The sequence below is a fragment of the Topomyia yanbarensis genome, chromosome 2 (genome assembly GCF_030247195.1).
Source record: "Topomyia yanbarensis strain Yona2022 chromosome 2, ASM3024719v1, whole genome shotgun sequence".
NCBI classification, from domain to species: Eukaryota; Metazoa; Arthropoda; class Insecta; order Diptera; family Culicidae; genus Topomyia; species Topomyia yanbarensis.
Genome location: NC_080671.1, coordinates 287,271,664 through 287,289,392, shown reverse-complemented (window position 1 = coordinate 287,289,392; position 17,729 = coordinate 287,271,664). Strand labels below are relative to the sequence as shown.

Sequence of the window (17,729 nt, the reverse complement as noted above, 5' to 3'; positions counted from 1 at the left end):
TTGTTTCTTAGTGCCTCGAACTTTCTGCATTGAAGAATAAGATGACGAACGTCCATTACCGTTCCACAGCATTCACACACCGGTGGCGATGATTTCTCCAGTAGGAATTCATGCGTAAGTCTCGTGTGACCGGCTCGTAGTCGTGTGAGTACTCGCTTTTTAGTGTCAGGTTTTATTTCCCGTAGTTTTACCTCTCTAAGTTGCCCCCATTGATCTTCCCATTGCTGTCGAGTGACTTTGGTTATTGCTTTTATGGCATCCTTCTTTGGGATGGTGATATTGAGTGGAGGGTTGCTTCTAGCTTCACCGGCAAGCCGATCTGCTCTTTCGTTTCCGTGGATGCCGGCGTGGCCTGGAATCCAGCAGAAGCAGATCGCGTGATTTCCCAACAGGCTTTCAATGTCTTGTATCCACGGATGTTGCGATTTTCCGCTCTCTATGGCCGAGAGACAGATTGCGTACGATCAAGGGTGACACCAACGATCTTCAGCAGTCTCGTTTTCGGTATTGCTACCTGGTCAATACGGATAGTGTTACTGAGTTCCCGGCGGGCGTTGGGGCTGCCGTAGAAAATGCGGGATTTTTCTGCTGAAATTTTGAAGCCAACGTTTTTCGCCCACTTATCGACTGCTTTAACTGCAGCTTGTAAATCACGGTATAGAGGTTGTTCTTTATCCCTTCCTACTACAAGTAGAATATCGTCCGCGTATAGAAGTACAGTTACGTTTTGCGGAATTACTTTAAAAATTGGCTGCACTGCCACAAGAAACAGCGTTACCGAAAGCACTGACCCTTGAGGGACGCCGTTTTCTAACGATTTTTCTCGAGACAGGTGTCCTCCCACATTTACTCGGAATGTTCTGGTGGCAAGGAAACTGTTCAGTATGCTGAACATCCGCCCACCGATCTTCCATTTTCGGAGGCTACGTAAGATACCGAATCTCCATGTGGTGTCGTATGCTTTCGAAAGTGACGCTATCAAGCAGTGTTCATCGTTGTTGGGCAACGACCGATCCAGTTCCGCCAGGTACGTATCGATGCCCAGCTGACCAGCTCTAAAAGCATTGTCGATAGCCGGGAAGAAATTCGGAAACTAATCCGATAGGCGGACCGACAGTTTCTCCGCGCCGTACCTGAACCTTTGCGAGTTTCTGTGGCTGGTTCAACCAAACCAATGAGGATGGGTGCTATCAACCCTTACAGGAAAGTGATCTCGATCGCTTGGAGAATTCAGCGATTAATTGCACGTCACGTTATTACGCACACAACACATTTTAATATCACATAAAAATTCTACTCTATTAAATAATATATATTAATTACTATAACATTAATTGCGCTTAAACTAGAGGAATAAAATGGGACGCGATGTCCCTTCGATCGTAGGTATGCATGCACTGTCGGTGGTGATCGTTGCCCAGCATCTCGAGAGGCACGTTTGATAACGCCTCGATTGTTTCTCGATAGCGGTGAGATACGGGTAGATTGTCGATAGGTGAGTGAAATTTTGGCTCACATTGGCGGCGTGTTGGTAGGGTAAGTTTGTAGAAGCGAACATCCTGCCCCCGCTGAAATAACGATTTCTGAACCGTTCGTAGACTGTCCTCGATGTTGGTGCAGTTCGTGTAGATTCGTGTGTGTCGTTCTTCCCTTTGATGAATCTTGACTCGTTGTAGATTATAACGTTCCTCCTCAGACCATTCCAGTCGGATACCATGAAAACAAATAAGACCCGGTAGCGGGTTTCAAAAAAGTAGAAGGAATGGTCAGGTCCTTACCTGGACCCTACAATTTAAGGGCCTTGTGGTTCTAATAAATACGCCTTCCTCAGCGCATGGTTGTGGGTTGACGCTTCGTTGATCCATCCGAACCGAAACCTCTTATAGTTGATCTGCTCCGGCAGAAACCGACGTATTTGGTAAGGTTGATCTAGATGGAAACCTCTAACTTGATCACTGTTGCGTTGCGTTTGTTGTGTTCGTTGGCGCACATTCCGCCGACTCTATCGGAAGAATGCAAACCTTCGCTGCGGGACGGGTGATGATTCCGTTTGCTGTCTGAAGTGTAACAACTCGAATCACTCCGTCATTCCCAGGATGCACATCGCGGATACGCGCCATTGGCCAGCGCATTGGTGAAAGATTTTCGTCCAGAATGATGACAAGCGTATCAGGCTGCAGATTCACAGGTGGTTTGTACCATTTTGTACGTGGTTGAAGGGATGCAAGGTACTCGACGTGCCATCGCTTCCAGATGTCTTGGAATATCTTCTGGGTTTGCTGCCATTGGTGCAGCCTGTTGAAAGGGATTGATTCGTAATCGGTGTCAGGAACAGATTTGAGTGCCGCTCCGACTAAAAAATGCCCTGGAGTGAGAGCTTGCAAATCCGATGGGTCCTCATGAAGCTTCGTAAGGGGACGTGAATTGAGGCAGCATTCGATCTGTGTTAAAAGGGTCTCCATATCGTCAAATGCGAGCTTCGTGTCACCCAGAACACGGATGAAATGTTTCTGCGCGGAATTTATGGCTGCCTCCCAAAGGCCGCCAAAGTGAGAACCCTTCGGAGGGTTAAAGTGCCAGCGAATCCCGCTGTCAGCGCATTCGCGGGCCATCGACTGTTTAAAGTCTTCGTTGCGCATTATTTTCCGAAGCTCGTTGGCCGCACCGACAAAATTCTTGCCGTTATCTGTCCATACATCCGAACAAAGGCCTCTACGGGAGACAAAACGACGGAAAGCTTGAAGAAATTTGACTGTAGTAAGGTCAACGACCAACTCCATATGCACGGCCTTTGTGGAAAAGCACACAAACACTGCTATATATGCCTTCGGTAGGGCGTCTCGACGGTGACGAGGTTTAAGATAAATTGGTCCCCAAAAATCAATGCCGACGATTGAGAACGGTCTTGATGCGGTCACTCTCTGAGAAGGCAGCTCGGACATAAATTGTTCGACTAGCTTCGGTTTGGCTCGAAAGCATGTGATGCACGAGTGTATGGTTCGACGCAAGACACTGCGACCCCCAAGTATCCAAAAACGAAGTCTAAGTGTATTGGTCAAAAGCTGCACAGCTGCATGTAGTAATCGCTGGTGATAGCATCGAACTAGTAGTTTCGTGAAGTGATGCGACCCTGGAAGCAGGATCTGGTGCTTTGAGTCGAACGGAACTGTAGCCCGACCCAAACGTCCGCCAATGCGCATAACATTGTCTGTCATGAGCATCGGATGAAACCAACGTAGGCGTGAACTCGAGCTGACCGTTTGCGTTTATTGTAGTGATTTCCATTCCGACGGGAAGCTTTCTAATTGAACCAGACGGATAAGCAACAATTCTGCATCGCGAAGTTCAGCTGTTGTGAGACAAATCGAAATCACACGATTTTTTCCCTTATACCGAACATTATTTACGAAGCGTCGACAGTAGGCTGTAACTCGAAGCATATGTTGATAATCCGAAAACCTTGCAACAAATTCCTCGATGAACGAAGGTGTAGCAGGAGCAGCTACTAAGGCTGTCTTCCGTTCTTCCTTCAAAATTTCCGACCTATCTACCATTCCGAGTACTTGAACAGGCCAGGATTCCCTTTGTTGTATAAGCCACGGTGAACCCTGCCACCACAGTTTGCTCTCCAGCAAATCATTTGCAGGCAGCCCTCTGGATACGATGTCGGCTGGATTTTCTGACCCAGCAATATGATTCCATTCGCAGTTTTGAGTTGCATGCTGTATCTTCGAAACCCTGTTAGCAACAAAGGTAGTCCATGTAGATGGAGGGGATTTCAGCCAGCTCAATACGGTTGTTGAATCCACCCAACAGTATGCCTTTGCTGAAACACGCAACGCCTTTGATACCTTCCCGTACAACTCTGCCGAAAGCAATGCCCCGCACAATTCAAGACGTGGTATTGACTGCTGTTTTAATGGCGCAACTTTAGATCGCGAAGTCAGAAGAGCTATCTTCACCTCGCCTACTGCATTTATTGATCGAACGTAGACGCATGAACCATACGCGTGCTCCGAAGCATCGGAGAAAAAATGGAGTTCAACTGCAATCGCCTTGGGGATCAAAATTATTCGTTCGATGCGGAGCTCACTCAACAAAGGTAGCTGAGAGTAATACGATGTCCACCTCTCCCTCATTGGTTCTGGCAATTCTCTGTCCCAGTCGATCGGTTTTCCATTTTCGCCCTTTAGACTCCACAGAGCCTGCATAAAGATTTTAGCTGTCACTACAACCGGACTCACTAGACCCAATGGGTCAAATAATTTTGCTATGCAGGAGAGTGCAGAGCGTTACTGTCTTGGAAGGTTCAAAGCAGGGTGTTTCGATCCTATATTTCAGACGATCTGTATGCGGCTCCCAATGCAATCCTAGTGATTTGATGGTTTGATCCATACTGAACTCGATGGTCTGTTGCAGTGCTCGATCCTCTTCTGGTACATCCATTAGGGCAGCAGACGAGTTACTGGCCCATTTACGAAGCTTTAAACCTGCTGAGTCGAACATTGCTTCCATCTGAACACGCAGTTCAACTGCCTCCTCAACAGTCTTAGCACCTGAGAGAAAGTCATCCACATAAAAATCTTCGCTGGTGGCTTTGGCTGCAACGGGATAGTTTTGCTGCTCATCATTTGGTAGCTGTTGAAGAACGCGGGTGGCCAAGTACGGTGCTGAAGCGGTGCCGTACGTAACTGTCTTCAATTCATACATGCTAACTGGCTCAGATGGTGAAAATCGCCAAAATATTCTCTGCAACGGAGTGTCTTCGGGGTGCAGTCGAATTTGCCGAAACATTTTTGCGACATCAGCGATCAACATTATCGGATGTAGGCAAGATCGCATGACTATGGAGCGCAGGTCTTCTTGGATTATTGGACCTACCAGCATGACGTCATTTAACGAGAGGCCTGTTGCACTCTTGCAAGAACCGTCAAACACGACCCGAACCTTGGTAGTGCTGCTTTCTTCTCGAATGACGGGATGATGGGGAAGAAAAAAGGATGGCTGTATCTCAGCTTGAGCTTCACTGATTAGTTCCATATGACCGAGTTGTACATACTCCTCCATGAATCCTCGATACTCGTCGGCAAGCTTAACGTCTCGGCTCAATCGGCGCTCAATGAGACGAAATCTATGGAATGCGGTGATCTTGTTATCTCCCAAATTGCTTAAATTTTCTCTTTTTAATGGCAATCTAACACAATATCGACCGTCGGTATCACGGGTAACTGTATCGCGGAAATATTGCTCACAGAATGTTTCCTGCGGTGAATACGCTGGCGATGTATCATCTTCAATAGTCCAGAATCTTTCCATGGAACGATGTATATCTGACATGGTAGCGACGTTGCATGTCACAGGTGTATGATCGGTTGCTAATGCCGTCCTTCCAGAAACAACCCAGCTAAACACAGAATTAACGAGACATGGTAAAGAATCCCCCAAAGGAATTCGACCTGCCACTGTAAAAAGGTCGAAAAATACTTCTGCACCTAATACGACATCAATCGCAGCTGGTTCGTAAAAGGAAGGGTCCGCAAGCTGAATTCCTGTCGGTATGGCCCAAGAAGATGTGTTAATGGCAAGGGAAGGTAATTCGATTGTCACCTTTGGGAGGACAAACAGATCAACCACATCCGTATATGCCGTAATCCGAGACTTCAATGTCGAGCGAAATTTGAACCGTACTTGCGTTGACGATTGTCCTATGCCCGCAATTGGAAGATCTACCTTGTTGCGACGAACAGCCATTCGCTGACTGACTCTCTCGCTGGCAAAACAACATTCGCTTCCCGAATCCAGCAGCGCACGAACTGGGTGCTCATGCCCGTTGTCATCTATTAGAATAATAATAGCTGTTGCCAACAAAATCTTGCTCGTACCTTCACCATGCGCTTTGCAACTTGTTACCCCCGTGTGTGCAGCTGGTGTAGAAGAAACTGTGCCTTGGTTGGTAGGTAACGTTGTTGAATTTGAGTGTTCTAGTTGTAAAGGAATCGAAGCTGCTTGACTACTTCTCTGGATTGTACATAGCTGGGTATGGTGACGACCACGGCATTTTCGACAGCTACTTTCCGAACTACAATCCTTCGCCATATGTCCTCTACGTAAGCAATTCCTACACAACTGGTTCCGACGCACAAATTGCTCTTTCTCGTGTGTGGCGTAGTTTGAAAATGTTTCGCATTGATAGAGGGAATGTGGACCTGAACACGCTATGCAGCCACTCGAGTTGCCTTGTACTGATCCATAATATCCAGAACGTTGCATGACTGGCTTTTTTACAGCTGACGGCTGTTGTTGTGTCTCTCCAGATTTATAGACTACCGTTTGCAAAACATTCACTCGGCGTTGAAGAAACTCGATCAACTGGCTGAACTTCGTAGTTTGATTCATCTCAGCATACTCCTCCCAATCTCTCCTTGTAACCGTATCCAAACGAGTGCTGAGTAAATGAATAAGCAATACGTCCCAGTGCTCGGTGCGCTCTCCAAGTTGCTTGCAAATTTTCACGTTAGCTTCAAATTTTTCGATGAGTGAATGTAACTCTGAAGCCGTTTCTCGCTTCATGCATGGGAAGTCGAATAGGGACTGCACGTAAGTGCGTTTTAGTCGACGAGGATTTGAAAAGTGGTCTTCAAGCATTTTCCACGCCACCGGGTATTGTTCATTGCAGATGGGAATTGTTTGTATCAATTTGAGCGCCTCGCCCGCCAGAGAGGAACGCAAATAGTAAAATTTTTGGATTGTAGATAAGTGCGCTGAGGAGTGAACGAGTGATAGGAAAAGGTCGTGGAAATTGAGCCATGTTTCGTAATCTCCACTAAATACAGGCAGCCGCACATCGGGCAATTTTATGTGGGGCATTTGCGAGGATGGCTCCTGAAGCCGACGCTGAGAGTCTTGAGAATCTGTGTTGGGTTTATTGTAAAGCAGCAGCTTACCCTTAACACGGTAGTATGCCTTCTCGAATTCTGTTCGTTCCTTCAGGTATGACTCCATAGTCTCCTCAGATTCCTCCATGCTCTCCAATTCGGCCTGTACCTCGTTGAATTCATTCCACAACGCCACAAAATTCTCTAAACGGACCGGAACCTCGATTGCATCTCGCTCTGATTGGAAGTTGTTGACGAAGGACGTAATGCATGTGAATGATGTTATTATACTGCGTTTTCGGTTTTTCAACCCACGCAGTTTCCGCTCTACCGCCGACATTGAAGAAAAGATCGCCTGCAAGCAAAAGACCGCGTAGACCGAAAGGGCGGGATAATGTGAAAGGAACCTCAATTACCTGATTGAGGCAAATTTAATGCCTTGAAAATATATCTGCTACTCCTCCCGAACTCGACCAGCACAGAATTGCTGGGATTAGTCAACAGTTGCAGGCTGCGTCGGCCTTGTTAAATACCGAAATTGTATGATGTCCCAAAAGAGCCGAAAATAATATACGTCCCCAGATATTGATTGCAGTTGTTGGTTATGTGTGAAATTCTCTCGGTGAATCAGCGATGATCAGCGCGCGATAATAGTATAGCCACATAAAAATTTAGACCCGGTAGAAAAATTAGGGTAAATTAAATTAATGGAACCGCACTCACCTTAGTGAGGCATTGTGAATGCCTTTTATTAAATTTTTAGCAGCATGCGGTTTCACCATGGCGCGTCCGCCATTCTGTTTTAATACGACGCGATGAAGCTTTTGTCCGGGTAGACGGATGATTCCTATCGACGTCTATCCGGCTCGAAGGACCATGTCGATAGCCGGGAAGAAATTCGGAAACTAATCCGATAGGCGGACCGACAGTTTCTCCGCGCCGTACCTGAACCTTTGCGAGTTTCTGTGGCTGGTTCAACCAAACCAATGAGGATGGGTGCTATCAACCCTTACAGGAAAGTGATCTCGATCGCTTGGAGAATTCAGCGATTAATTGCACGTCACGTTATTACGCACACAACACATTTTAATATCACATAAAAATTCTACTCTATTAAATAATATATATTAATTACTATAACATTAATTGCGCTTAAACTAGAGGAATAAAATGGGACGCGATGTCCCTTCGATCGTAGGTATGCATGCACTGTCGGTGGTGATCGTTGCCCAGCATCTCGAGAGGCACGTTTGATAACGCCTCGATTGTTTCTCGATAGCGGTGAGATACGGGTAGATTGTCGATAGGTGAGTGAAATTTTGGCTCACATTGGCGGCGTGTTGGTAGGGTAAGTTTGTAGAAGCGAACAAGCATGTTGCCTTCTGTCGAGTCGTCCGTTTGATTCTAGCTCGGCGATCAGTCTTCTATTCACAATACGCTCGAACACTTTCGCTATGCAGTTGGTTAGTGTGATGGGTCGGAACGCAGCAGGACCGGACTCGGAGGATTTCGGTTTCGGGACTGGAATTATAATCCCGCTTTGGCAACTGGCTGAAAAACGGCGCTGCGCCAGATTCTGTTTAACAGTTCTAGTAACGCAGTTTTAACGGATAGGGGGAGTTTTCGAAGCATGGGATATCCTACCGAGTCTGGTCCCGTGGAGACACTACGTCCTTTGTCAAGTGCCCATATCAATTCGTTTAGGGTGAAATCGAAACTATAAGCGTCGTCAGTATCCGGTAGAGTTTTCACGCCTTTTCGTTCGGCTCTTTCCTTCGCCGTTTGAAACAGTGGAGGATAGCTAGATGTAGCTGATATCTCACTGTAGTGCTGAGCTAATTCTTATGCTACTTCTTCCGCTTTGTCAGTGTAACCGTCGGATCGTTTAATGACAGCTGTACTGTGTTGCCGCTTACCCCGCAGAGTATTTACCGTTCGCCACATTTCTGCCGTAGTGCTGCTTGGAGAGATTTTTCCAACGAATTCTTCCCACAATCGACGTTTGGCATTTTTAATTGCCTTCTTGGCTGCCGCCTTCACTTCCTGAAATTTTTTCAGTATATCGGATGTGTTTAAGCCCGCCGCTTTACTACGCTTGAGTGCTTTAAGGAGTTTTTGCCGCTGCTTAACCGCCGTTTCCACTTCTTGGCACCGCCATGGTACTGATTTAGAACCGACTCGGCCGGATGTTTGGGGTATGCTGTCTTTTGCTGCTGACAATAGTCGATCCACGAATTCATCTACATCAATTTCATCACCTGGTTCGATGCTGGCAGCAGTCAATTGTTCGTATGCTGTCCAATCTGCTTGATCGAAAAGCCACCTTCTTCGCTTAGTTGTAACCTGTGAGTATTCAGGTAACGTCACGGTGATCGGGAAGTGGTCACTGTTGTGGGTGTCTGGGGGTGTTCGCCAAATTAATTTGGGTGCTATCATCTCAGAACATATTGAAAGATCTGTGGCTGAAGTGGCTCCGGTTGTTGGATCGATCCGAGTGTGTGATCCGTCGTTCAAAATAATCAAGTGTTTAGTCAGTGTTTTCTCGGCTATGAAGCGACCCAGTTTATTCGATGTTGTGGAGCCCCAAGCGAGATGGTGCGCATTGAAATCACCAAGTAGCAACAGTGGCGTCGGTAAACCTTCAAGAAAGTTGTCCATATCAGCATGGAATTGTTGGGTACTTGGTGGTATGTATAACGACACTACAGTCATTGGGGTTGGAAGATGGACCCGAACTGCAATTGCTTGTAAATTGCATTTTATATCGATACGCTCAAAGGGTACCCCTTCTCGAATTGCAAGGCCCACTCCTTGCTGCCAATAGCGACAGCTGCCGGATTTAAGAAGCATAGAGTAGTTTGTGCCAATAAAATCTGAAGGGATTACTCGATTGTCTGCTTTAGTTTCTTGCAGAGCTATCACACATGGTTCGTATTGGCTAATCAGCAATTTCAGTTCATTGATGTTGGCGCGTAAACCACGAATGTTCCATTGCAATGCAAAGCACTAAGTGGTTTCATAGAGGCTTGTTGAGGATGATGATGATGATCTACTCGTTCCAGCGGAAAAATCGACCGGATTCCGGGAGGAAATAGGAGGTGCAAGACACTCTTGACTGGTCTCATCTCATCCCCCCGGCAATCCACTCCCGTCCAGGGGAGGGGGGAGGTTACTTCATGCTCTCCCTCCCCACGCTGATTGTGGGACACTGGTCTAGTTCAGAGGCGGGTGGCGGTAACAGGTTGTTGGTTTCCTGGAGATAACGGTAAAGAAGCAATGACTGCTACTTTTTCTTGACGATTCTGTTGTTGTTGATGGGCTTCACAGGCGGAAGGCCAGGAGGAGAGCGAGAGCTGTATATCCGAAAGGGTGGGGACCGCTCTCTTCCCCCCGGACAGACCCTTCCAGACAAGGAAGTGGGGAAGCTACTTTCATCTCTTCTTCCCTAAGCCGGTTACATGACATGTAGACGGTGTTTTGATGGTGTGTATTTGACGACGACGGTAGCTGTACGACGATGTGGGTATTGTGATTCAATGGTTGTTGTAGGCGATACGTGTCAGGCCACGTATCTACGTTTGTAGGTAGTGTGTGTGTTGTGTTGCGATATGATTCCATGGTAGGTAGGTGGGTGGTGATTGGTAAGCTTTGTCGGCTGTAATCGACCGCAGAGGGAGATTCACTGTCAACGGGTTGGAGTATGACGTCCCGGGCAGATCCTCTCACCTGCTGCGCTCCCTCTTCTGGGAGTGGAAGGGGTACTACGCTTTCCCTCCCTCCAAATCGATCGTCGTTATAGTCCGTTTCGCTGGTTTGGTTGGTATCGTTGATCGGTGGTCGTTTATATATACTAAGATCGTCGAACAGGTTGATTAGAAAGGGTTTCATCGATCTCAATATCTTCGTCGGTATTAACAACCTCCGCATCGGAGTACTCTGAATCCTCGGTGGTAGTTTTCTTCGGTGGGAAGCTTCGTCGTTCCAGCGAGACTTCAGGCTTCTTATTTCTTAAAATGATTTGCCGTTTCGTTTTTTTGGTCATTTCTCCGTGTTTTGGTTCCGTTACCGCTGGTGATCTATTCCGAAGTTGCATACTAGATCAAGTTATTTGGGCTGCGTTTCGTGATTCTCTATTCGTTTGGGGTTTTGGCTGTGACTGTTCGTTATGTGTTATGTGGATGAATGCTGCCATTTTTTCTATTTGTTCATCCCTTTTCTTTGCTGCCTCTAGTAGTTGGTTGATTTGCACGTCTTTTTCTTTCATCTTTTTCTCCAGTTCGGCAAGTTTCTGCCGATCGATGTTTGATTGAGCTGTTATCGTCGCATAACTACCGTTAGTTTCACCGAACCGTTTACGCGCTTCCGGGTATGTAATATTGTGATCACCCTTAATTCGTATAACCTCGATCCCCCCGCCACAGTCGAGCATTTGCAGCCAGCGATCATCAGTCGTCCCGGTCCTGTGTGTGGGATGGGTGAAAGGGTCTTCCAATCTGCCGCAAATGGCAAGTATACATCTGTTCCGAACACTTCAAGCGCTGATGTATTCTTCGCTTCCAGTTTTTTGCCTTTTGATCCGACATCTTGTTATCAGATGCCAACCATTTCTCTCGACGACGACGATAGTCGTATTTTGAGCGCGACGCAGTTGATTCGGGATGCCTCGAATCCCTCACCACAGTCGACCAGGCGACCGTGAACCGTCCCGATACTGTTCGTGGGATTGACGAAAGGATCTTCCTACACGGCAACATAGTTTCGCTCTCTGCTGTACCTGATCCGTCCTCCAACAACATCGAGGTTTACTACCAGAATGTTGGTGGCTTAAATTCATCAACTGACAGCTATTTTCTCGCGACCACGGGTTGCTGTTACGACGTTATCGCCTTGACCGAGACGTGGCTCGACAACCGTACTCTGTCTCGCCAGGTCTTTGGTTCAACATTCGATGTCTACCGCTGTGACCGCAATGCCCTCAACAGCCAAAAGACATCAGGCGGTGGTGTACTTATCGCCGTTCGCCGTGGTATAAAAGCCCGAGTGATCAACGATGACCGGTGGGCGAGCTCCGAGCAAGTGTGGATATCAGTGAAACTTGGCGATCGCAATCTGTTCCTGTGTGTTGTGTATTTTCCACCTGACAGAATTCGTGATTCCAGCCTGATCGATGTACATCTTTCCTCCGTTTCTTTTATCGCCTCGATCGCCGCCCCGTCTGATGATATCGTTATACTGGGCGACTTCAACTTACCTGGCTTGACGTGGTGCCAAGCAAGTAATGGTTTTCTACGAGTGGATATCGAAAAATCTGCGCTTATTAACAATGCCAGTTGTATTTTGGACAACTACAGCAGCGCAACTCTTCGGCAAATTAATAATGTCACCAACGAGAATGGACGTACATTGGACCTCTGCTTTGTAAGTGCCCGGGACTGCGCTCCGTACTGCTGCACTGCACCGACTCCTTTAGTCAAGCAGGTGCGTCATCATCCCCCACTACATCTTGTACTTGCTGGTAACCTAGGAGCGAATTTTGAAGACGTCTCAAGCTCTATCGTCTACGATTTTAAAAACGCTGACTACGACAGCATCGTTAGCACGCTGTTGGATATAAACTGGGACGAAAATATTAACAATGACGACGCGAACGAAGCAGCGATGACGTTTTCTAATATTCTTAACTACCTTATCGACAGCCATGTACCAAAGCGAACAATTATTACCGATGAACACCCTCCCTGGCAATCAACCGTCCTTAGACGTTTAAAATCTGCCAAACGAGCTGCATTTAAAAAGTTCTCGAAGCATAAGACACTTGCATTACGGAATCACTACTTTCAACTCAACCACGAATACAAACAACAAAGCAGACGCGCCTTTTTTAGACACCAGCGAAACGTCGAGCGTCAACTGAAATCCAAGCCCAAGTCGTTCTGGAAGCAAGGTTGCTATTATTCGCGTCGTTGGACTCAAAAACATTCACCACCTTCGAATAATCTGAGAACGAAGGGAGCAAAACATGCACTGTGAATGAAGCAACCGCTATGCTTAATACGAGCGGCCGTGAGCGACCTGTGTACGATGAGCGTTCTTGCTGTTCGTGCCGTCTTCCATTCGTTCGTATTCCACTCTCTTGTATTTTTACGAACTGGTGGAATCATAGACGAGTGCACCTGCCAATGACGACTCAAGACGAGTCATTGTAAGACTCGCCGCGAGTGAAACCAGATGCAAGCATGAATGCGAACGTACGCGGAAGTTTGAAGAGAAAAATAAGTGATGCAGTGGAAGAAGTGAACGATTCCGCTGGAGGCAAAAAATATAGATGTCTCGCGGATATTGATGCTGAAAGGAAATGTGTATACGAACAAAAAAATTTCAATCCGGGCAATTTTAAGCGTCACTTTATATCCTGTCACGCGGAAGTGGCGCATCGGTTAAACTTAGTGAGCGAAGGTAGTGATCAGCCGCAAAATACCAAAAAGCGACCAAAGTCGGCGTCCAAGGTGCAGGTGGAAACCACCAGAAGTAATGTGCTTTTAGGCACATTGCAAATGATAACAGAGAACAACCTCTCGATTCGATTCCCGGAATGGGAAGGTGTTCAGTTGCTATTGGGTCCTTTGTGGAATGCATGCGATTTAAAAATTTCAAGGAACACACTTCCAACCCTCATTCACCGTGCTGCTGACATTATGCGGCAAACAATGGCCGGTAAGTTTTACCAAAAGCCAATTTGCCTTAAAGTAGATGCAGCAACCCGGCATTCGAAGTCGATTTTTGGCATAAACTTGACTTTTACGGATGACGACGGCATTGTACAGATAATGCATTTAGGTAAGTAAAATTTATCATATTATGTAATTAAATATATGGAATAATAACACCAACGGACCAACCACCAGCTTTTTATGTATCTATATATTGAAAATAGTATATTTGTTGAACTTTTTGTGCAGGTTTTTTTTAAGAAAAACGGAAATACGAAGCGAAAGTTCTCAATTCACATCATCATCATCTTTCGTTTCGTATTTCCGTTTGTATAAGAAAATAACAGGTAAAGTCTAATAACCCTTTAACGTTTGATGGTTAATAGTAATGGTGAAGTTTTTCCACAAAATATAATGCTTTTTCATCTCCCAAAGGTTTGCAATGCTGAAAGAAACACCTTGCATATTGTGATATTTAACTTCAGAACATTGTTCAATGGCTCAATTACCACTGGTGGCGCAAATCACTTCCGTGTAAAGGCTCGAACATAATCAATGCGGTGCGGCACGATACGGCGCGGCAATTTTGTTTAAACCATTTCGATTGGATGCGTGTACCCACAAAGACTGTGATGCGGCTCGTTGCGGCGGCTGCAGGGTTTAAAATTTCTCAACAAGAATGCGGCAAGCGCGTTCGGCAGACGTGCGTGGATTTATTTATCGTATAACTGGGAATTCAAGAGGAAGGCACATTATTTTCAGAGATTATTCTGTTGCAATTAATGTAGGCTACTATTCGTGGTAAAATATTTTTTGAAAGTCATTGGAAATGCTTAAAAAATAGAAATATGAAGAAATTCAGAAATTTCACTTATTTTGAATTCAATGCGATGACATACATATTTTTGTACTTCGAACCATTGCAATTTATGTAGGCTACAATTATTAAGGGAAACTCTTTTGAAATTTATTGTATCTTTTCCAACAAATGATAGGAATCGTAGAATTTCAGAAATATATGTTGTTCAGCTAATAACTTTAAATTCAAAGCAATAACATATACATTTTTGTACAACAGTCGTTTCCAAATTATGTAGGCTTCAGTTTACGAATATGCTTGAAATTCATTAGAAATACACACACCAAAATCTCATAGAAATATCAAAATAGAACATTGAAAAAACAAGTATGATAGATGTTACTATTTTAAGGGTTAAATGTAATATAATGCACCATATAAATTTTGTACAACAAATATTCTTTTTAGACAGAAAATGGTGTATCATATAAATGTTCCATGGTAACTTTAATGAAATTTTTTATTGGTGTTTACTATATAACATGCCCGTTTTTGAACGCACATGGTATTTCTTACTATAATCAGTAATTTTTGAAAATCTTGATTTACGATGTATGGTATTATTCCATGTATGGAATCACGACGGACGTTGAGATCCATCTGGTGTCTTATACAATTTTTATATTCATTTTTATCGATTGAAGTTTTTTATAATAGTGGCTCTTTGTGATTTCATTATTGTAAACGTCATTTTATATACATTTATGTTTATTTCATTTTCCGAAGAAACATTAAGATATACCCGTGAATAAATTCCGTTTGACAGAAGCATCTGCGGCCCATGGGGTGTCCCGGAAAACTGGTTCTGGAATCTCCTGAATCGTCCATAAGAACCTCACATACCAATAGAAATGCTTGAAATGTCAAATACCACAAAACTTGCAGGTATAGATGACGAAAGTAAATAAATTCTAAAGAATTTGTAAGCCTGATTTCGAAATATTAATTTTTAGATGGATTTTCATTTCGCTTTTTGTTAAAATATGCTTGTTCTCAAATTCATCATCTACCATTTTGGCACAAACCTTTTCTAAGATGTCTAAAATTTGAAGTTATTAACTTTCTACCATAGTTGATTAGTTGAAAATTGTGGAAATTATAATTTCAATCTTACCTTAGTCATAGTAAAAAAATATTATTGTGTTAATGTGTAGTAAAATTGAAAAGGATGAAAGGATCATTTTAACTACAAGTTTTTCTTTACTTGAACACTGAATATGGTTACAGACAATCGTAACATTTTTAACTGTCGTCTGGGTTTGTTGGAAATATTTTTTCTTACCAATACTATTTGAGCAAACAATAGTTTTAAGAGCAGTCATGTTTAGAGATTTACTGGAACAATATTTTCAGTGTGAGAAATCTCATTTATTCTGCAATTCTACAATATAACATCCAATGAATTTTTAACGAAAAAAAAATCAGAAACTTTTACCTGCATCCATTGTCATTGTTTGATGTATAAAAATGTGTATGCCATCGATTTAAATATAAATATTGACTGAATAAATGAAATTGCTGAATTTCTCTTCGTAGTTTGTTTAGTACTTCAAATGAATTTCACAGGACTTTCATTTATAAACTGTAGTCTATATTCCCGAAATGAATGCACCCTTTTGGTTTAAATGTCGTTAATAAAAACAAAAAACATGTAGTCTATATTATTTGCAATCTATTGATGTATAATAATGTATAAACCATCGCTGTAGCTTTAAAGTTTGTGGTTGAGCAATTGCTAAATATCTTCTTGCCGCATTCACTGCGGCAGCGATTTTAGTCCTTGCCGCATTTGCCGCAACGCAGCTTATTGTGTTTACGCCTTAAGACTTTAATCAGTATTAAAATCATGTTTCAATTTATTTTAATTCAGCTGCTCACGAAATGCCTGAAAGACAGACGCAAGAGAATCTACAACGAGTAATTATGGATGAGATCAAGGTTTTTGGGATTGAATATTCGCAAATTGTGGCTATCACCAGCGACAATGGTCAAAATATATTGGCCGCAGTTCGATACATGAAACGACTGTTGGGAGATACCCTAGAGGGCTCCCTCGGTAGTATTCTTCGCAAAGAATATTCACTTGTTGCGAACTCTTGTGATTCGGAGAATATCGAAACACCGGAACTGACTGAAACCTTTGTTAGAGATGAGGAAGACATTTTAGAATGCGAATTACAGATGGTACCTGAAAATGACGACTTCGTTGAAGATTTATCTCGAACCGAATACGACGATGAACTGTTTGAAGATGGCGAAGATGATAAGATGATAAACATCGACATCCTGGAAAGTGTAAGATGTGGAGCCCATACAGCTCAATTGGCTGTATGGGACGTCTTGCGAGAGTACAAAACTCGCCTCTCGAACATCAACAAAAATGCCTCAGAATGCACAAGAAAGCCAATCGCCAAATGTTCATGTTCCATAAAACTGCTCTACCACCGAAGGTTTGTGAAACAAGGTGGAATATATGGTACATATTACTGCGATACCTCAAGGAACTAGAAGGTACACCATTTTTGGCGCTTCTTCAAACCAATGATCCGGATATTGGTAAGAATTTGTATTTTTCTAAGATTAAGGTAAAGAATCGAAATGGTTGTACATCAACAATTTTAGTTATTTAGTTTTTCAAGCAGTAAGTATCGTATAACTAATATATAAATTATTTTTCAGATTTCTCTCGGCAATGGTCTTTCATAAATAAGTTTTGTGATGCCTTTGAGCCGTTGTTCTACCTAACATTGAGATCGCAGAAAGATCATGTGCCAGTATCGCAATTCTACGCAGATTGGCTACTGTGCCAAGCACAGTTGAACGCAGTCAATCAATCGCAAAACAATGTCTTAGCCAGAAAATTGCTCGTTGCTATGGACAAACGATCGAAGATACTACGTACCAGCATGCCTTTTAAAGCATGTTTATACATTGACCCTAGATTCAATTTCCTTGGGTCGAATCGTCTCAGTGCCGATGAAAAAATCGAAATACAGGTTGGTTCTAACGAACGCTGCGCATATTTGGAGATATTTTAAAATTGGTTTTTTTTTGGTTTCAGAAATACCTCATGTCGTTCAATATTCGACTGAACGACCTTGCAGGCCTAAATGAAGAAAAATGCAGTGACCGGAATGATGAAAAGACTTCTGATGACTTCGTTGAGGAGTATCTCACGAACTTATTTCAGGAAGAAACTGTCACTCTGAGTCCATCAACAAACAGTTCAGATTCCTTCATAACGGAGATAATCAAATTGGAAACTCGCCCGAAGGTTCCCATCAC

At 43.9% G+C, this 17,729-nt stretch overlaps 3 protein-coding genes across 3 annotated transcripts; 1 reads left to right on the top strand and 2 right to left on the bottom strand.

Moving 5' to 3' along the window:
- Window positions 1-1,952: 1,952 nt before the first annotated feature.
- Window positions 1,953-2,639, bottom strand: LOC131680402 (uncharacterized). The gene has a single exon (XM_058961117.1). The coding sequence runs from the start codon at window positions 2,637-2,639 to the stop codon at window positions 1,953-1,955; it is 687 nt and encodes a 228-aa protein (XP_058817100.1).
- A 1,618-nt stretch (window positions 2,640-4,257) lies between these two features.
- On the bottom strand, window positions 4,258-7,215 carry LOC131680401 (uncharacterized). Its single transcript, XM_058961116.1, has one exon. The coding sequence runs from the start codon at window positions 7,213-7,215 to the stop codon at window positions 4,258-4,260; it is 2,958 nt and encodes a 985-aa protein (XP_058817099.1).
- Window positions 7,216-13,641: 6,426 nt separating this feature from the next.
- Window positions 13,642-17,469, top strand: LOC131683230 (uncharacterized). The gene is made up of 3 exons (XM_058965069.1): window positions 13,642-13,712; window positions 16,315-17,000; window positions 17,124-17,469. The coding sequence occupies exons 1-2, from the start codon at window positions 13,703-13,705 to the stop codon at window positions 16,950-16,952; spliced, it is 648 nt and encodes a 215-aa protein (XP_058821052.1). The 5' UTR covers window positions 13,642-13,702; the 3' UTR covers window positions 16,953-17,000; window positions 17,124-17,469.
- The last annotated feature ends 260 nt before the right edge of the window (window positions 17,470-17,729 follow it).